Source organism: Nilaparvata lugens, chromosome 2, assembly GCF_014356525.2.
Source record: "Nilaparvata lugens isolate BPH chromosome 2, ASM1435652v1, whole genome shotgun sequence".
NCBI lineage: Eukaryota > Metazoa > Arthropoda > Insecta > Hemiptera > Delphacidae > Nilaparvata > Nilaparvata lugens.
The window spans coordinates 86,596,511-86,617,948 of NC_052505.1; the positions used below are offsets into that span (position 1 = coordinate 86,596,511).

The 21,438-nt window shown below is 35.2% G+C and overlaps 1 protein-coding gene across 1 annotated transcript in view; it reads right to left on the reverse strand.

The window, feature by feature from the left end:
• The window catches only part of LOC111055856 (CD109 antigen-like), a 156,698-nt gene that overhangs the window by 38,630 nt on the left and 96,630 nt on the right, over positions 1-21,438 (reverse strand). The window contains 9 exon segments of the mRNA XM_039421984.1: positions 911-1,060; positions 3,876-4,098; positions 7,204-7,625; positions 9,506-9,730; positions 11,997-12,074; positions 13,192-13,371; positions 15,230-15,370; positions 16,797-16,909; positions 18,649-18,817. Coding sequence (XP_039277918.1) covers positions 911-1,060; positions 3,876-4,098; positions 7,204-7,625; positions 9,506-9,730; positions 11,997-12,074; positions 13,192-13,371; positions 15,230-15,370; positions 16,797-16,909; positions 18,649-18,817 — 1,701 coding nt within the window.

A 21,438-nucleotide genomic window follows, 5' to 3' on the forward strand; every position in this document is an offset into this window, starting at 1 on the left:
CGTAAATTGCAACTTCGACACGTTCTCCAGTTCGAGCTTTGCGGTTATTGATGAATAAGGTGAACTAAAATAAATATAAAACAACATTTAAACCGCTATTATAGAATATTATTATCAATTATTATTTATTTGTTCCATATTGAACAATTATAACTTCTGAAATGGTACAACAGGATTATGCCCGAATCTGTTCCTATTTGAATTTAGACAAGATTCCAAATTTAGGTATGTACTATGTGACACATAGTGAAGAATGATACAAATCAAATTATCATAACTAAATCGAAAATGACATTTTCACTCGAGCTTTGTAAGCAAACAGCCAACAAAACTTCAATCTTCCTAAATGTAGACAATGTAGAACATTATTGCAAGTTGAAGCCTTCATTGTATGATTCTAATACTTGAATACATTCAATTTTTTTCGTTTTTCATTGCGGATGATGCCCACATAAGTTTTCTTCCAGATCATGGTAATTTTCTGAAATAAAGTATAATCAAATCACATTACGATAAGTTCGAGAAACCATGACACTTAGCTCTTGCTATCAAGATTAGAGAAAGTTGCTCAGTAGCCATTTCACTTTAGAGTACATAGCATATGAGTAAAAGAAAGATTAATGCAAGTATTGATTGCAATAATAGTGAAATACATATACAGTACAGATATAATATGGACACAGAAGCCACTTTTTGATAAAAGTTATAATGCACGGAATTGTAGTTCCCAATAAAACTATTGTAAATTATCCAAGAAAAAATAGTTCATTGGACAAAAACCTTCATCTTACTTTAAATTTGACAGAGATGAAATAATAAAATTTTCATTAATCTATTCAAACAATACTACTTATTATTGATATTTTTCATTCGTAGGAATATGAAAAGATGTAGGTAATAAATAATTTACCTTGGCATAGGTCAGCTCATTTCCTGCTTGCATGCTGTAGAATGCTCGATCGATTCCAGACAGACCGACGAAGACGCCCGGCTCGCCGTAAATTGCAACTTCGACACGTTCTCCAGTTCGAGCTTTGCGGTTATTGATGAATAAGGTGAACTAAAATAAATATAAAACAACATTTAACCGCTATTATAGAATATTATTATCAATTATTATTTATTTGTTCCATATTCAACAATTCTAACTTCTGAAATGGCACAACAGGCTTATGCCTTATGCCCGAATCTGTTCCTATTTGAATTTAGACAAGATTCCAAATTTAGGTATGTACTATGTGACACATAGTGAAGAATGATACAAATCAAATTATCATAACTAAATCGAAAATTAAATTTTCACTCGAGCTTTGTAAGCAAACAGCCAACAAAACTTCAATCTTCCTAAATGTAGACAATGTAGAACATTATTGCAAGTTGAAGCCTTCATTGTATGATTCTAATACTTGAATACATTCAATTTTTTTCGTTTTTCATTGCGGATGATGCCCACATAAGTTTTCTTTCCAGAGCATGGGTGATTGATGAGTTGATGATCAAACATCCAGGCGGGATTCGAACCCACGACCAGGCAGTGCTAGCAGACTGAAGGTTGTAGCGTCCCAGACCACTAGACACTACGGTCCGTGCAAACCTTAGTTTGAAGCCTTGGGATTTATATCCAATATAATAATAGGAGCAAACTGTAGCCGTTTTTATGATCATTCTATAAAAATGGCCTACACTCTCTTTCTCACACAATAAGGCTCTCAGAGCTCTGTGAAATCTGGCAGCACTGTACTCCATAACACCAATGCTGCAATCTAAAGGTATGTTCAGACCAAAATATTTGCTCTGCAGAGCTAAAGAGCAATATTTGAACGTCCGCAGAGTTTGTGTTTTCACACCAAAAACATATGTGTGCTGGCAGAGCTATTTTCGCTCTGTTCTTACTTGCACTCTGATTCTAAATTTTCAATTAATACATTATTTTTCATTTTTTGAGCAAACGCGAGCCAAATTATTTATTTCAAGGCGCTGGATCCGAATCTGAAATTAGAATTTTCTATCTCCATTTTTACGTGATTTAGGTGATTGATGAGTTGATGATCAAACATCCAGGCGGGATTCGAACCCACGACCATGCAGTGCTAGCAGACTGAAGGTTGTAGCGTCCCAGACCACTAGACACTACGGTCCGTGCAAACCTTAGTTTGAAGCCTTGGGATTTATATCCAATATAGGAGCACACTGTAGCCGTTTTTATGATCATTATATAAAAATGGCCTACACTCTCTTTCTCACACAATAAGGCTCTCAGAGCTCTGTGAAATCTGGCAGCACTGTACTCCATAACACCAATGCTGCAATCTAAAGGTATGTTCAGACCAAACTATTTTACTCTGCAGAGCTAAAGAGCAATATTTGAACGTCCGCAGAGTTTGTGTTTTCACACCAAAAACATATGTGGGCTGGCAGAGCTATTTTCGCTCTGTTCTTACTTGCACTCTGATTCTAAAATTTTCAATTATTACATTTATTTTTCATTTTTTGAGCAAACGCGAGCCAAATTATTTATTTCAAGGCGCTGGATCCGAATCTGAAATTAGAATTTTTCTATCTCCATTTTTACGTGATTTAGGTTTTTGATGAGAGATCTTTATCGAAAACATCCGCTCGGATGCCTGGAGAAAATCGCTCCCAGAGCGATTCGAAAACATCTGCTTGCGAGCAGAGTTGTCATGGAACGTCGGCTGGCAGATACACAGATGTCGATGTGAACACCCGTATTGATTAATCCGGCTACAGATCTTTTTAAATCCATCCATTCACAGACTCTGCAGAGCTGCAGATTTTGGTCTGAACATTACTTAAGGTTTGCACAGACTATAGACCAACCTAGTCGGGAATAGATCAGATAATCAAATTACATGAATTGAAAATGCATAAATCTAAGTAATACAATTTAGAGAAGGCGATATCAGCAGGTCGGATCAAGGTGCAATTTTACAAACTTTCAACAATAATTTTCTGAGGATGAAATTCGATTCTATAGTGAGGTCCACGTTATAATGGCAGTTAAGGAAGATAGCAAAACAGCGTTGCCAAGTCTATCTCAAATTGACTCCATTTTGCCACGGATTGTACACAGCTTTTACTCAATGTATCCCATTAAATTTGATCTAAGATTAGTTTCCATTTCCTTGATAAAATAATCAATTTCATGTAAAATTGATTAAATTCATCAATGAAATATATTTTTTTATAATTTGATTCAAAACTTTGCTTTGAGATCAGATTTTTAATTTCATACAAGTCTGAAACGGCGGCTAATTTAAAAGCTGTGATACACCAATCTGAACTTCAAAACAACAGAAAAAAAAGTTGCTCGGTGGGTATTCTATTTCAATTTCTCTTAAAAAATAGCAAAATAGAAATCCTATTTATACGATAATTTCAATAGAAATAGTTCTGATATAACCTTCCAATATTATTTAAACCAATACCAGTACCATAACCTATACGGTGGTCTAACTGAAGCATGGACGAAGGCTAGGATGGTTAAAATTATCAACTTTTAAATTGCCATTTTAGGTATAATTTGTGTTTCTCATATGGTAATATCTAAAAATATTTTTTCAAAAATACATTTAATATCAATTATAGGACGACTTGTGTACAGAAGTATTTTGGTAGAATGAGGAAAAAAGATGGCGGCTGAGAATTGTTTGTTTACATCTGTACAGTCACTGTCAAAAGTAAAAATGAAGTATTTCTGGCAAACTGACAACATTGCAAAGCTAGAGAGAGATAGCGCTATATGTTTGTTGCATGAAAGACAAGGATAGCAACACTATTGTCAATCGTACACTGCCATTATAGCGTGGTCCTCACTATAGACATTGAATTTTCTCACGATTTTGGGGCCTACTCACATTATTCCTCGAGATACCGTTGACAGGGAACGTCAAGCTGTCTGCGATGACATCGCCGAAGCGCTCAATGCTGTAGACGACAATGGTTGCGACGGGCGCCATGTCGGCACTCAGCGTAATGGCGAACGTGCGAATGCTGCGCTGCATGTTCTCCTGCCCCGTCAGCAGAATTATGCCCTTCGACATGATTATATAGTTGAACGTCTTCATGTTGAAGCTTGCACTAATATTCAATCGATCAAAATTCAATGTTGAAACCCACTCCTTTGGCCTCAGGGAGCCTAAAAACTTACAAAGTTTGTGGAAACTGGGTTCCTTATTTTAATTAAAATTGTTATTCTACGAAGCTTAAGAACTTAAGCGCATATGACGATAACAACTGACGATGATTCCATGAGCATTTAAACTAATGTTTTTTAGAATATAAAACAATGTACAAGAACAATGTCTTGTGTTATTTCTTTCGTGATTTCATATTCCAAAATAAGCATAGTAACCTACAATTAGAGGAAATTTATAATAAAGTTTCTATAGGTTGCACAGTATTAATTCAATACTGAATACAAGGCACAATATTTTGTCTATTTCTACTAGAGTTTATACTAAACTAGAGCTTTGCTGAACTTTCTTTCTTTGCTCATTGGTCATATGGAACTGCAACAAGGAAGCAGCACTCCTGCAGTATACGAGACATCAACGTTTTGTAATCTAATATTACTAATTTACTCCATCTACACAAACACACCGGACAAGATAACACGATAAATTTCACATAAACAGGAAGCAAAACTCTTCTTTAAAGGATTTCCGCTAATTTGTATGGGCATAATTCAATAAGAAAATGTATAAGTGTTCTTTTGAACTCCTTTAAATCCTCAATTTCTCTAATATGTGTTGGGAGTGCATTGCATATTATCATTCCCATATAAAACGGGTCACTCTCCGTTAATTTTTAGTCCGCTAATTTGTATGGACATAATTCAATAAGAAATTCTCTAAAAGTACTTTTAAACTCCTTAACGGCCTCAATTTCTCTAATATGAGTTTGTTTACTTCATAAACATAGAATATTTTCATTCCCATATAAAAAGAGCCACTCTCAGCAGACAATATTTAAAATATTCTCATGGCATTAGTCAGTTGTAAGTTGAGTTTTTAACTACTGCAAACTGAATTCATTACTATGCTGATCCTATACTGATGGGGGAAGTAAAAGTAAATTCGTATGACTTTTGCTAGTGAGGAGTCCCTTATGGGAAGATCCCACCTCGCCTGAATATATAATTTAAGCCGTCAATGGGCTTTGAGACTGTCATACTTCAGCCGAGACCGACAATTTAATGTGCCCATCCGATAACACGGGAGTGATCTGGTCAAAAACTTTTGGTAGTGACCGGGTTTGAACCCGGGATGTCAAGGCTACTGCGCATGCACTGTATCCACTAGACCACGGATCATTCCATGGGAAGTATTAGATTAGTTTACCTTGGGTTGACTAGTAGACGTGGAAACTTTGATGTGATGGTTCAAGGGCGAGTAGTGGGCCAGCAGGAGCAGATCAGCTGTAGTGCGGTCGCCGTTGGCGTCCTTGTAGCTGGCACCGATGCGCATCGAGTCGATGTCCTTGAGGATCTCGGTGGCCCGCTTGTTGTCGTCCAGACCCAACAGCTGTTGCAGGTCGAACTTCATCTCCCACACGCCTTCTTGATCGGACATCTTCAGCATCTGCATTTCGATGTTACGTCGGCCGCCTGTGCGCATGCCCACGTCTGCAGTCAGCTCCATGCGGCCGTTGCGCAGTCTGTCGGACGATAGGGACGAGCCATCTTGAGATGACACTGTCAACTAAAACAAAAAAATACAAGGTGAATATGTTTGAAGAGTATGCACTTTTTCCTTATAAAGGTAGGCGCACACAGATCGTCATCGGACGGACGGCACGCATCGGACGGATCGGACGATTAGATTTGATGTATTGTTTTCAATTGGAGAGCGCATACCTATATGATGCGGATAGGTATGCAGACTCCAATTGAAAGCAATGCATCAAATCTGATCGTCCGATCCGTCCGATGCGTGCCGTCCGTCCGATGACGATCTGTGTGCGCCTACCTTCAGGCTACTAAAATATAATTCTTTTCATCATATTCATCTAATTCTAAGTCTGAAGAGCTTTTGAAATATAAATAGTGTATTCACACCATGATCGATTTGCATATAGGCTGAGGATATCATTGTTCAATAGCAATTAAAAACGGCAATAAATAGTTTATTAGTAAAGTAAAGTAACCAGGGGTCCAAGAAAGCCCATAAAAGCCTGCCTGATCAGGCTTTTCAAGTGAAATTTCGAGTGATTAAAGTTGAGCACGAAATAAGTTTTCAATACACTTGTGGAAAGGTACTTATGAGTGCCTAAACTGAGTGTATAAGTTATTTCAAATTAATAAGGGCCATTATGAAGGTACAGTATATTGTGAAGATGTCATCTATTATATTTCTCCATTGTTAGTAACATTTTTCCCAGGGACACCGGACTTATAAATGTCTCTTGAGGAGGTACCTTCACATTGTCCATTAATTTACAGTATTAACATATACGGGTGCGGCAGCAAAACTTCCTTTTTTAAAGTGAACGCAATTCAGTCAGCTAATGTCGTAGTGGAGAAAAATTGGCCTCGTTAGAGAGATCAAATCAAATCAAATCAAATCGTTTATTGCACAAAATATATACAGAATACAACTGAAAGGAAATTGACAACTTTGTGCTACACGTCGGCAAAAGAAAGATCAGACTACAAAGTTTTCTCCCCGACATGTACAGTCGCCATCATGTATTGAAACAATGAGAAACAATCGGCGTGCATTTGCCGTTGAGATTTATTTTTTGTGCGGATGTTCTGTGATCACAACCCAGCGCGCATTTCCGAATCGCTTTAATTCAGCCCGTTTGGCTACTGTCCCGGACCGGAAATCAATTGTTGCGTGGGCCACTACGTTCAGACAAACTGAAAGTGCGACAAGACGAAGAACTGAAGTCCCTCGGCTCATTAGTTCACCTGAGAACATTGAGGCAGTGAGAGTTTCAACGTTGCGATCACGACATTCATGTGTCTGCTCTAGGACTTCCTGATCGTTCTGTGAGACGAATTCTCCATGATGATCTTCATTTCTCAAAAGCCGATCGAGTCGAAACTATAAACCTCAGCTTCCTTTGGTCAAATATTAATAATCAATGAAATGGAAAAGCCTAATCAAGGGATAAAAACTGAAAATTTCAACTGAATAAAATTGAGCTGAATATACGTTGAACCCGGGATGTCAAGGCTACTGCGCATGCACTGTATCCACTAGACCACGGATCATTCCATGGGAAGTATTAGATTAGTTTACCTTGGGTTGACTAGTAGACGTGGAAACTTTGATGTGATGGTTCAAGGGCGAGTAGTGGGCCAGCAGGAGCAGATCAGCTGTAGTGCGGTCGCCGTTGGCGTCCTTGTAGCTGGCACCGATGCGCATCGAGTCGATGTCCTTGAGGATCTCGGTGGCCCGCTTGTTGTCGTCCAGACCCAACAGCTGTTGCAGGTCGAACTTCATCTCCCACACGCCTTCTTGATCGGACATCTTCAGCATCTGCATTTCGATGTTACGTCGGCCGCCTGTGCGCATGCCCACGTCTGCAGTCAGCTCCATGCGGCCGTTGCGCAGTCTGTCGGACGATAGGGACGAGCCATCTTGAGATGACACTGTCAACTAAAACAAAAAATACAAGGAGAATAATTATGTTTGAAGAGTATGCACTTTTCCTTATAAAGGTAGGCGCACACAGATCGTCATCGGACGGACGGCACGCATCGGACGGATCGGACGATTAGATTTGATGTATTGTTTTCAATTGGAGAGCGCATACCTATATGATGCGGATAGGTATGCAGACTCCAATTGAAAGCAATGCATCAAATCTGATCGTCCGATCCGTCCGATGCGTGCCGTCCGTCCGATGACGATCTGTGTGCGCCTACCTTCAGGCTACTAAAATATAATTCTTTTCATCAATATTCATCTAATTCTATGTCTGAAGAGCTTTTGAAATTTAAATAGTGTATTCACACCATGATCGATTTGCATATAGGCTGAGGATATCATTGTTCAATAGCAATTAAAAACGGCAATAAATAGTTTATTAGTAAAGTAAAGTAACTAGGGGTCCAAGAAAGCCCATAAAAGCCTGCCTGATCAGGCTTTTCAAGTGAAATTTCGAGTGATTAAAGTTGAGCACGAAATAATTTTCAATACACTTGTGGAAAGGTACTTATGAGTGCCTAAACTGAGTGTATAAGTTATTTCAAATTAATAAGAAGAAGGGCCATTATGAAGGTACAGTATATTGTGAAGATGTCATCTATTATATTTCTCCATTGTTAGTGACATTTTTCCCAGGGACACCGGACTTATAAATGTCTCTTGAGGAGGTACCTTCACATTGTCCCTTAATTTACAGTATCAACATATACCGGGTGCGGCAGCAAAACTTCCTTTTTTAAAGTGAACGCAATTCAGTCAGCTAATGTCGTAGTGGAGAAAAATTGGCCTCGTTAGAGAGATCAAACTACAAAGTTTTCTCCCCGACATGTACAGTCGCCATCATGTATTGAAACAATGAGAAACAATCGGCGTGCATTTGCCGTTGAGATTTATTTTTCGTGCGGATGTTCTGTGATCACAACCCAGCGCGCATTTCCGAATCGCTTTAATTCAGCCCGTTTGGCTACTGTCCCGGACCGGAAATCAATTGTTGCATGGGCCACTACGTTCAGACAAACTGAAAGTGCAACAAGACGAAGAACTGAAGTACCTCGGCTCATTAGTTCACCTGAGAACATTGAGGCAGTGAGAGTTTCAACGTTGCGATCACGACATTCATGTGTCTGCTCTAGGACTTCCTGATCGTTCTGTGAGACGAATTCTCCATGATGATCTTCATTTCTCAAAAGCCGATCGAGTCGAAACTATAAACCTCAGCTTCCTTTTGGTCAAATATTAATAATCAATGAAATGGAAAAGCCTAATCAAGGGATAAAAACTGAAAATTTCAACTGAATAAAATTAAGCTGACTATACGTTGTCAATACATTTGTGTAGATGTTATCAATCGATATAAATGGGTTATAAGGAGAGAAAAAAGACCAATTTGAATCAAAATATAAATAAAAATAGAAATCGAAGTAAGCTTTTTAAAAATGTTTAGTTACAACATGTTTCGGCTATATGATGCCATTATCAAGTCAATTTGAATCTGTTAAACTATACATAATTTTCCTCGCTAGATGAAGCAACGGGGGATTGTACTTCATGGGGAGTAGATCGCATCTGAGCTCTCTCCCCCTTCAAAGTATTTAGCGTTATAACGGTAACTAAATGAGAGTGGGGGATGAAAGGAGTTACATTGCATAGTGGAATATCTTATGTACGCGTCATTCATATGAGCAATTTTGGAATGGAGCTAATATTTGTCTTGAACTAAGATCTTGAACAAGCGATTCTAACAATGATTTATAATCATTGTGATTTTGATAAGTTATTATAAATTACTCTAAACAAAATAGTATAAATAGGAATATAAAAATACTTACAAATACATTGAATGGCATGGAAGGTTTGAATACTTGTGGAGATCCTCCCATGAAATTGACTCTGAGCGTTGAATTGAAAGCGCGAGCAATTGAGTAGCCTTCGATCACTTCATCCAGGAATCTGTCACCGACCGTTGCTGTCACCATTATCTCCATTCCATCCAAACTGGGCACGAATTGCTCCAGCTCTGACAATGGGTATTGGAAATGATACACACCACGGAACTGAAACAAAATAACATGTTAGTTCATTTGACAAACACTCTAATAACAGGTTTCATATTATCAAAATACATGAATAGTATATAGTTGAGAGAGGAATAGCACAAGGTTACCTTATTTTCCTCTCCCTCATTTTGATGATGTTATATCTTTGATGATGCAATATCTATTGTAAGAATGAATCAACGAAATACAGTGAAAATAAATGTAATTATTTATTACACAATTTTGTAATAATACATCAAAATCAATTTATTGCCATTCTTTTTTTTACAAACAAGCGAAACAAAAACATTCTTATAATGTTATAATTAATTATAATCTAAACTAATTTAAAAACCTATTCAACGAATGTTTTCTTTTATTTTAATATTGAAATAATGGGCTCTCCCAGAAAAGCTAATGCTTGAGCTCTGGAAGAGAGTTCAAAAATGTTAAAGGTAATTAGGATGGATGTCTAAGACAATTTGATTAGTACCAGAAGAAACAATATGCAATATAAACCCTAGAATATAAATGTATGTACAATATAACAACTAGAACAAAAAGTCAATTAATCTTCTGAAATCTCAAGTCCGAAGTAAACTTTCCTACATACCCACTCTCTTATTTCATAAATTAAACATTAGTAATTCTATTTAGAACGAATTTTTCAGGTAGACAATTTATTATTCTATGGCAATAGAAGGACAATTGGTGTTTGCAAGTGTAAGATGTATTCTAGTGAATAGGTTATTGTAGGTATTGAAAGCATTTGGACGTATTAGATATGGTGCATTACGAGTAGTGAATTTGTCTTTGTTTTTATTAATGTACAGAATTGCGTTAGTTACGTATGTTTGTCTCAATGTTGGTAAATCAATTTCTTTAAATAGTAGTCTACTAGGGTACATTCTCGGTCTTCCCAGAGCTATTAGGATATGTATAGCATTAAGTTTCAGTGGAGATTTTTTTCAAAAAAATCCTCAATTTTAAATGGGCAAATATTCAAGAGACTATATTTAAGGCTTTCTTTGAAATGATCATGGGAAGCACTGTCTTGAATTTTATGTGGCAAAGCATTGAACATTTTTATCCCTATGTAATATGAGCCTTTCTCAAGAAATGTGAGTCTATGATTTGGGTAGATAAGTCCTCTAAAACGTGTATTATATACATGCGTCACCCGTCCCTGACCAGAAATATTTCTATTTCTAAAAACAAAAAGAGCCATTTCAAATATATAAATAGCCGGTGCAGTAAGTAGGTTGTGTTTCTTAAATAAGGGTCTACAGGAACATCTATGAGAAATACCAAAAACTCTTCTCAAAGAGTCAAATAAAATATACTAACATATTTTAAGACAGCAGAAGTTTTGAAACTATTTCTACCATAAATTAGTTGAAGAATTATCTCTTAAGCGGGCCATACACTGTCCGATTTGTTGTACAACATCTTGGACTACTAGTAGGATCGTTTACACTATTCATGCTCTGACTTGTTTTCCAGCTACCTTGTTAGACCTCTACATGATCCAACTCGTCTTACTAGACTTTCAACAACCCTTTCAAGGTCCGACATTCTTTATTGATTCATACAATAAGTACATCATCAAAATGATAGGGAGAAATAATAAGGTAACCTTTTGCTATTCCTCTTCCAAATTTAGATAAAGTTACACATAGTCCGAAATAGGTCATCTTGTAGTTCTTCACTTCACAAAATTTTCAGTCCTTAATTATTTTCACAGAGTAGATTTTTAAATTTAGATGCTTCAAAACCAAACATAGAAGAAATATTGGATCTAACATTGGATGTTGAACAACTAAGCGGAAAGTTAATTGCCTGCTTTACTTGGAAAACAATTAGAAATCATCTTTGCGCAATTGAATATTATTACACTTGCACTCAAATATAAAAATCAGAGTTTTTTCATAATCCATCAACTTCTCATGAATAAGTCTCTTTAGCTCGAAAATTAACACTTCTATAAGGCGATAATAGAGATGTATTTTATTACCAATATTCCTATAGAATATTTCGTATCCTCATGAGTGCCGTACATTCACCGGTTAGGGTTTCATCGGGAACACGATGGTAGCAAGCATTCAAAAGGCGCACCAGTGATTAATGTTGAATTAGGCTTAGCTCACAAACCCAAGTTTTTTGTGCATTTATACACTTGTCAAATATATAATTTTCAAACTGTATCTAGAGATATAAATACAGTATAATATTATATTTGAGTTGCATTAATATAAGATACATTATATTTCATTCAAATACTCACGTATTTTAGATGTGGAACTGGATTTGTCCAATAATTTTCTTCTTGCTTTGGGGCGAACCAAAATGGGAATTCCTCGTTCTAGAAAAATAAAAATTGATTTTAAAATCTATTTGTAAATATGAAAGAACAAGCATCAGTGGCATATTCTCAAGGCTATCTAGGCTAGCTGCGAAGCCCAACTAGTTTCAATAAATAATTATTATTATCCATATATTATTCAAGAGATGGAAAGTTTCGTAAAAACAGTAGTGGCTTCATGTTTCAACTCAAATTTAGCGTGTGTGAGGCCGTATACGCAAAGCTGAGCGCTAGCCTATCGGCCTATAATGACAATTATATTCTCAAAGGAGGAGGGGTGGTGAGTGAGTAGGTGCCTTTTGCATTGCAGTGAATCGGAGCGAAAGCTTCGCTGATGGGAGAGCATGACTTCGTCCGAATATTGGCGATAACAGCCGACTGAAGCCGATGCGAGTTGAGTGAAGGTTTGAAATGTTATAGTTTGAGGTTTTATTTTGTTTTTTCCAGTTTTGGTTCGATCTGTTGAAGCTTATTGCTTTTACAAGTTTGTTTTATTTTTCAGTAGCAGGTAACCCGTGCTTCGCAAGAGTTGTTTTAACCACAAATAGATTGAATTTAGTTTAATATTTGATATACATGCTTATATTGAAAATTTTAACTGTGATAATTTACAATGAAGTTTTTTGACTTTTGAAAGGTAATTTTAAAATTACTGTGCGGGGGGTAGGATTTGCCAGGAGAGCAAGCCCTAGGTAAGTTTTGAGGCTATACCACTGACAAGCATGAACTTCAATAATATTTAACAAAACCCAAAACCTTTACAAATAGAATTATCATAATATTATATTAAGTATCAACTTTCAATCAATATTTTCCAATCTATCGTGTGCAATAAATAGAAATTAAGTGAATGTGCTCCATACATCATCCATAAATATTTTTGAAATATTCAAAGGTTATCACTTCATAAGCTTAGCATATTTTTGCTAGATATTTGTGAAGCATGCCTTTTGAAAAATATATCTCATTTTACAGAGAAATAATCTAGTTCTCGGATAAGAACTTAAATTCTTACGAACATGAGTTTTGCTCTAGTTCTCAATTATTCGAACCTCAGTTCCGCAGGACGATTCCTTATTTAATAAGAAATTGTGGTATATATAAAAAATATACTTACAAAATTGAAATACTTTTCAACGACTTGGTAATTGTCATTCCTGATTGGTTTGACAGGTCTTATTGTTGCTTTCAAAGTCAAATTTCCGAATACAGGAGCCCCACTTGTGTAATTGGCCATTACAGTCCCTCGAAGAATCCGCTCACTATCCAGGAAGAACGCCGGCATTGTTACATTAACCTGAAACATTGACGACAAGTTAGTAATATCAATTTAACTTTATTGTTTACTTCGTTCACTTTAACAGACTTATTAACTTACTTGTACATCAACATTAATATCATGTTGAGCCAGAGGATTGATGGAATATAAAACATTTAACCATTTATCTGATTACGTACACTCATTTTGAGCAATTGAAATTATTGATTGTTTCCAATAATTACTTTCAATATCATCGGAATAATAAAAAAATCAATTTGTTAAACCTGGCTAGTGTTTACATGAACTTTAGTCGATGAAGATTGAAAATAATCGCCAAATAATTATAAATAATAAAAAAAATGATTTTAATTCCAAGAATATTACATTCGTAATCTGTATTTAAACATTTTTTGTGAGGCAATAGAATTGATTCAATTTTATGGGTGAAAAAATGAATAAATTTCGTCCTAAAGCCAAGACAGAAAAGCAGCAATGATACAAGAAACCAATAATGACGATTCTACAAATAAAATTGTTTAGAAAGAAGAGGTTTGATTGAAATTGTATCCATGATTTTATAATAAACTATGCAAACACATTATCAACAAAGCTAAATTACGTAAAACATTTTTCAAATACAACAAATCATATTGAGAAGTGAGAAGAAACAGAAAATTGATCAACAATACTCAGATCAAAATCTATCAGATGTGAATCAAATCTATGCTAGGAAAAGTATCACTTTAATGTAGATACAACAAATTACCTAGATTCTCCTCATATATAAGGGTACGAACATAACGGTCAGGTCAATATGTAGATTTCAGCTCGCTATCGACCTTCTATATATTAATCACAATAATATCTATCGATGACTCCATCCTTGCACAGCAACTTAGTCGCATCGATCATCACCGCGACTCACTCGTTCTTGTTTGCACCTGAAGTTGTTTTCAAATTCCTGTGTACTTTTCACTTTAGGATTCTCATCAAGAAACTTTGTCTACGTAGCTATACATATGAAATATCAGCCAAAAATATAGATATCCCATACACTCATAATTAAATTAAGGTTGTGCATTCAATAATTTTTTTTTTCATTTTTTTTTCTTTTTCTAATCTATTGGACAGGTTCTTAGGAAATAATCTATGCAATTGAAATATTTTTATCAGTTTCTGTTAGCTAACAATAGGGCTTCAAAAGTCACTTTTTTGAGGGAGATGGTACACATACCCTACAAAAACTACTGGTCAGAAAAGATTGAGAAAAATATGCTATATATATAATAAATAAGTTTCCTCTTCAATATAGCAAAAATTACGTCAACTTTGTTCTTAAAAATCTGAAAAAAATTAAATTTTTATGCATTTTAAACTCCTTTTTCACATTTAATGTTCGTTCTATAGACTTCAAATTCATAGCAACTTGTAGCGCTGTTCTTGATGAATAAAGTTGATGCTTAAACTTCTTTTATAGACACAATAATAGCCGCTGGTATGTGTACCTTTAAAGCACGGTTTTACGCCTGCTATGCTCAAAAATTAAAAATTAAAAATTAAAAAATTAAAAAAAAAATAAAAATTAAATTTAAAAAAATAAAAATTAAATTTTTATGCATTTTAAACTCCTTTTTCACATTTAATGTTCGTTCTATAGACTTCAAATTCATAGCAACTTGTAGCGCTGTTCTTGATGAATAAAGTTGATGCTTAAACTTCTTTTATAGACACAATAATAGCCGCTGGTATGTGTACCTTTAAAGCACGGTTTTACGCCTGCTATGCTCAGGCAGCAAGTGAATAGTACAGCTGGAGCGATCTAGCGGAATTAGTTTGTCCCTAGAGCTAAGCGCTCGACGTTAATAGTATTAGATGGAGCATATTGCAGACTTACTTCGAATCGAGTCTGGTAGTACTCTTCTACAAGGAAAATTTGCTCTTCAATCTGTCCTTGGGCAATCACTTGAATGGTCCAATTGCCAAACACTGGCTGGTCTGACAGTAGATAGTCAAGGCTCACCGATCCAACATTCGACTGCAAATCAAAAATGATTATTTAGACGGTTAATACAAAGTAAAAGATGCTATTGCTATTGCTATATCTTTTAAATATGAATTTCTTTTGAATAATTGAAGGCTTAGACCATGAATAAATTGGGTATTATGATATCATGCTCAGCATTAATTGTTTTATTCTCGATTCCTTTTTTGGATGCATAACAAATAATTTTTTCTCAGGGGATGAATGACAATTGAAGAACTTATGGCCAAGTACAGCAGTATGCCATCTCCATCCGAAATCCATACAGGAAGCGAAGTTGACGGTAAGTTCAATGCATTGTAGATCTAAAATATGAATAAATATTTGTTTGGAACGAGTGGTGAAGATCAATTTCTATTACCGAAATTTTTTTCGAATTTCAGTCATTTTACTACTTCTTCATCTGCCAATATATCTGAGCTATTCTATCAATCTGATACTAAACAATTTCTTCATAGAACAACATAGGAATTTTTGAACAACATGAAATATATCCATGCTATGACATCTTAGGACATTAGCCATACCATGAAAAATGAGAAAGTAATTATTGATATTTCTTGCAGGACTGGTCGTACAGATTCATCAGTACATCACTTGTGAAATATTGATAAACTACTGTACATTGAGAGACATCTACATTAGTCATTTTTTCTTGAATTCAAGTTTTCTCAACTTTCGTGTAGAATGAATGTATTTTGCAAACTGGAAGTCAAGTTTACAAGAACAGAAACTTGAATCCACTATACCAATGTAGACCAGTCTTCAAGTTTTGTTGATCCCAGTAGATGTTGAACGTGTTTGACTTTTGGATTCAACTTGAATCTTGAAGGTAGAATACAAACTTCGAATGGGAAAATGAGATAACAGTTGCCACTCTATTTAGAGTATATAAACAACTAAATGAAAAAGTATGAAGCTAGAGAATGTATGATAGGAAGAAGAAAATGTTGAGATTTAGATCTTTACTTTTTAATTATTTATTTTTGAGGTTATGAAACTTAACTAAACTATGAAACTTGAGGTTATGAATTCAAGTAAACTTGACTCAAAGTTTTCAAAATTACCCATTCAACTCAAACGTTGAAAAAAATGAATTAAGGAAACGTTACAGGAACTTGACCAATGAAAATGCAGCTTTAATTATTATTGATGCAATCAAAATTCGGGAATGGAATAGTAAGGGCTATAAGTCTGTTTTTTCGTTTCCAATCATTTTATGATTAAGTTGTTTTGTCATTGTTGTTGAATAAATAAATATAACAGGTTCTGAAGCCAATAGGTCTATTGAATTAGAAATGCAATATTTGACCACAAGCTTTATCGAGTGAAATTCACCATCAATTCATGTGGAAGGTCTTTCAAATCTAATTATGTCCACACCATAAAGTTTTCGCATGGAAAATGATTGGTGATTTACCTGTCTTGAAAGCCATCGCCGCATGATGTGTCTGTTTGGATCCAACATGTAGACATCAATTGCATTGTCAAAGGCACGAAGTTCAGAATTGATGAGTATCACTCGGAATTTCACTAGAATCAGAGAAAATAAACAGATCTTATGAGTAAACAGGTTGAAGAATTATTGTATCATCACACCTTAATGAAAAAATGACTTTGTAATATAAAGCCAAAATTCCAATTCTTATTTGATATAATTTTTTGATGGAGATTTTTCACAATATCATTTATGATGAAAAATAATTCCAATAATTTCCATAGATTTTTTCATGTAGCAGATAATGTACACTTGAACTCTAATTGAGTTTGGATAATTGAAGGAATGATTATGAGAAATTAATCCAAAAATAAATAAACGACGTTCAATCCTTAGACATAGAATCAAGTACCTACTCAAGTCCTCTAGAATTGAATTTTAACTAAAATCTAACATTAAATAGTATGTTTCATTAGAGCATTGTTCGCAGTTTTATCTGCAGTATTATAATATAAAAAATACAAAATTTGAAGTTGCTGTATCTTATCAAAAGCCAGAAACCCAGTTTTCATAATTCTAGCTTCTACTATTATAATGATAAAAATATGAATACACCATAAATTTCAAGACATTTTCTTTTCAATTTTAGAGTTATTTTGAACCCTGGACTATAGAATTACTGGAGCTATGATAACTGGATCAATGATAACAGTCAATATTGTTCAAGGGATCATCATGGAATTAACGAGATCAATAGAAAATAAACATAGAATATAGCCTATGATTAATTTTAGAGAAGTTTACACACATCAGTACAACGTAGTATTTCTCCACACTACCTTTTCTAGTCTCATGTAGCAAACTATAGTGAGGTCCACGTTATAATGTCAGTGTTTGTGTTTAATTAGCAATGGTATTGCTATCCTTGTCTATCATTCAACAAAGCGGATAGTGCTATCTCTCTCTCGCTTTGCTCTGTTTTCAGATCAGCTTTTAACAATGCAGAACTAATAATTAATTAACAAGATATTTCATCTTTATTATGAAATTATTGAAAAATATAATTTCTTCCTTAATAAAATTTAAGTGATTATTTTCAACGAGAATGAACAGTTAATATTACATAAACCTGTATCATCTACCGTCAAAGAAGGCATTGACAAGAGTAAGTATCGGCAACGTTGTTCTACTATCTTTCTTCACTGCCATTATAATGTGGACCTCACTATAGCGTCTACTATTATAATAATAAAAATCTGAATGCACCATAAATTTCAAGACATTTTTTTCAATTTTAAAGTTATTTTGAACCCTGGACCATGGAATTACTGGAATTAATAAATAATTCAATGGAAACAGTCAATATTGTTCAAGAGATAATCATAGATTTAACGAGATCAATAGAAAATTAACATGGAAAATATTCACAAATTTGTTTTTAGATATGTTGTCTATGTAAATGTATCTTGTGCTTTGTATTGTGAATTGAAATTGAATAAATTGAATTGAAATTGAATTAATTTTAGAGAAGATTACACACTTCAGTACAACGCAGTATTTATCTACACTACCTTTTCTGGTCTCTTTGTAGCAAACTAAACTAGGGCACCCAAGGCTGTGACATCTTAATTTAGCAGATAATAAGATGAAACGGTGATTGGAAACAGTCAATAATGTTTGAGTGATCATATTAACGAGATCAATAAAAAATATCTATTAAAATAAAAAAATTATTAAACATCTATCTTTGAATAGAAACAAATTCACACCCAGCACGATTGATTCATTGTATATTATAGATGTGTGATAGTAGTGAATTATGCTTGGGACTGACCAGCTTGGCCTTGCATGTAGACAGGTTTGTCGGTCTGAATGAAAATGGTCATGGACCGCTGAGAAAACAGCAAGCGTGTCTCATTGACAAAAGCAGTTCCGCCGATCACTCCATCAAATAGACCATCCACTCGCAATTTGTAGTCGCCAGACACCATAGTGGCCGGTACCTGAAAATTTCAACCAAATTGCAATAATTCTATTAATATTATGATAGAATAATTAAACATTCTATGATAATTTTCGTACACATACATCTTTCCTAAATGCTAAATCTGGACGCAGAGTAAAGGAAGGCGCACACAGATCGTCATCGGACGGACGGCACGCATCGGACGATTAGATTTGATGCATTGTTTTCAATTGGAGTGCGCATACCTAAACGCATCAAATAGGTATGCGCACTCCAATTGAAAACAATGCATCAAATCTAATCATCCGATCCGTCCCATGCGTGCCGTTCGTTCGATGACGATCTGTGTGCGTCTACCTTAAATTAGTAATAATTGCTGCCGGTACTTTAAAAGTTGAACGAAATTTCATGAGAATAATATTTAAACACTTTATAGTAATTTTCATACACATTCATCTTCCCTGAATGCTGAATCTGGATACACAGTATTTTTGTGATGACCTCGATTTTTGAAATTTGTATACACTCGTTGCAGTATATGAATCGGTATGTTGGCAATTTCATCGCGAATGTAGTTCTTGAGGTGTGCTATGGTCCGTGGTCGATCGACATAAACCAGGGATTTCAAATAACCCTATAAAAAATCACATTGTAGAAACGCATGTGGAAATGAGCCTCGTCAAAGAAAAAAAATGACCCCGTCTTCAGGCAGGTTGCCAATCAGCATATCACATGCATTTTGACGGGCAACAACGTCGCGTTCAGTCAATTCTTGAACAACAGCAAATTTATAGGGATGAAATTGAAGGTCTTCATGAAAAATTCGTCGAACAGTGAAATCAGAAATTGCCATAGCAGCTGCGTGTTTGCGAGCCGAACGCCGGGGAGAACGCACAACTGACTCACTCTGACTGCCTCACTCTTTCAATATTTTCTGGAGTTCATTTCTGGGTTTAGCGACACTTCCACACTCCCGGAATGAGTTTACCCACGATAGAATCGAATTACGGCCAGGAACGAGTCTGTGAGGAGGAATTTCAAATTGAGCACGGAAGGCACGTTGCGCAGCAGCAATAAGTGACCGACCATTAGAAAAGAAGCTCTCAACTGCGAAGGCCCGCTGCTCTCTAGACCAGAGCATGATGACTACCTATTTGAGGGAGGATAAATTTGGGAAATTCCCCCTCTAGATGCATCCCCTCCTGCCCCTCTACACGACCTATTCACCGCGCGGCAATTTTTTTCAAATAAGTAGGTTTCTCTGGCACACTTTGTATAATTAAACACTTGATAGTATTTTCAATTTTCCGAAATGCTTAATCAGGAGGCACAGTATTTTAGTGAAAATCGTTGCCGGTAACTTAAAAGTTGAATTTTTTTTTACTGAGGGTGATGCTCACATGAGCTCTAGGCTTCTGCGTGGGCAATGAGGCGGATGATAATGAGATGAATGGACCTACAGTCAATTAATTAATTGAATCAGAATAATAAATCAACACTTGATAGTAATTCTCTGATATACATGTTTTGTAAAAGTTGAATCTGAACACACAATATTTTAGTAAAAATTGATGCCGGTAACTTGTAATTGAAACAAATTGCATTAAAATAATTAAACACTTGATAGTTATTTTCTTATTTCCTTAAATGGTGAATCTGGGCGCACTATAAGAAATTTTGCATTCTTATTGGAGTCTGTTTTATTCTGTTGCATTCTGTTTTATATGCCGATGACACAACATTAATATCCTCTGACCAGAATTATGAAAAAGTTAAATCTAAGGTGTTGGGAGACCTTAACTCTGCAAAGTTGTGGTTTGAATGAAATAATCTATTCATTAATGAGAGTAAGACTGAATATATATGCTTCTCCCTTCGGGGTTCCCCTGAGGATACTAATGTGAAGAATAATGTCAAACTGTTGGGATTTACATTGGAGAAAAGATTGGGTTGGGAGCCTCATATCTTGAGTTTGTGCAGGAGACTCTCCAGAGTTGTTTTTCTTTTAAGGAGACTCAAGTTATCTTTGAATGCTGAATCTTTGTTACTTGTGTATTATGGACTTTTCCAATCCCTCATCTCCTATAGAATTCGTCTCTGGGGCAACTCTTGTCATGCAACAAAGGTTTTTATTTGGCAAAGAAAGGCATTGAGAGTATTGAATAACAGAGAGTCTTGTAAAGAAAGTTTCCGAAGTCTGAAAATTCTAACGTTCCCTTCTCTCTTTATTCTTCATACCTTGCTATATGTTAAAATGAATATAGAATCTTTTCCGCGTCTGGGAGCCAATCATTCTTACTCCACCCGACGTGGCAATGATCTATCACTGCCTCAAATAAGACTCTCCAAGACAAGAGATAGCCATATTTTCCAACAAGCCAAAATTTATAACAATCTTTCTTTAGAAATTAGAGAGCTGCCAATCTATGAATTCAAACAAATTTTAAAAAATAAATTGTCAGAGAGTGCGTACTATTCGGTAGATGAGTATTTTCAGTCTACAATATAATGAATGCTCATGATGCAACATTTACCTTTTAATTTTTGGTAAAACTGAATAACTTATTAATATGAATTGTAGTTTGTTCCTAACTAAGACAAAGACAAAATGTTAAGACAAATTTTTATTGTAATATCTTCATATATTATACGATTTCT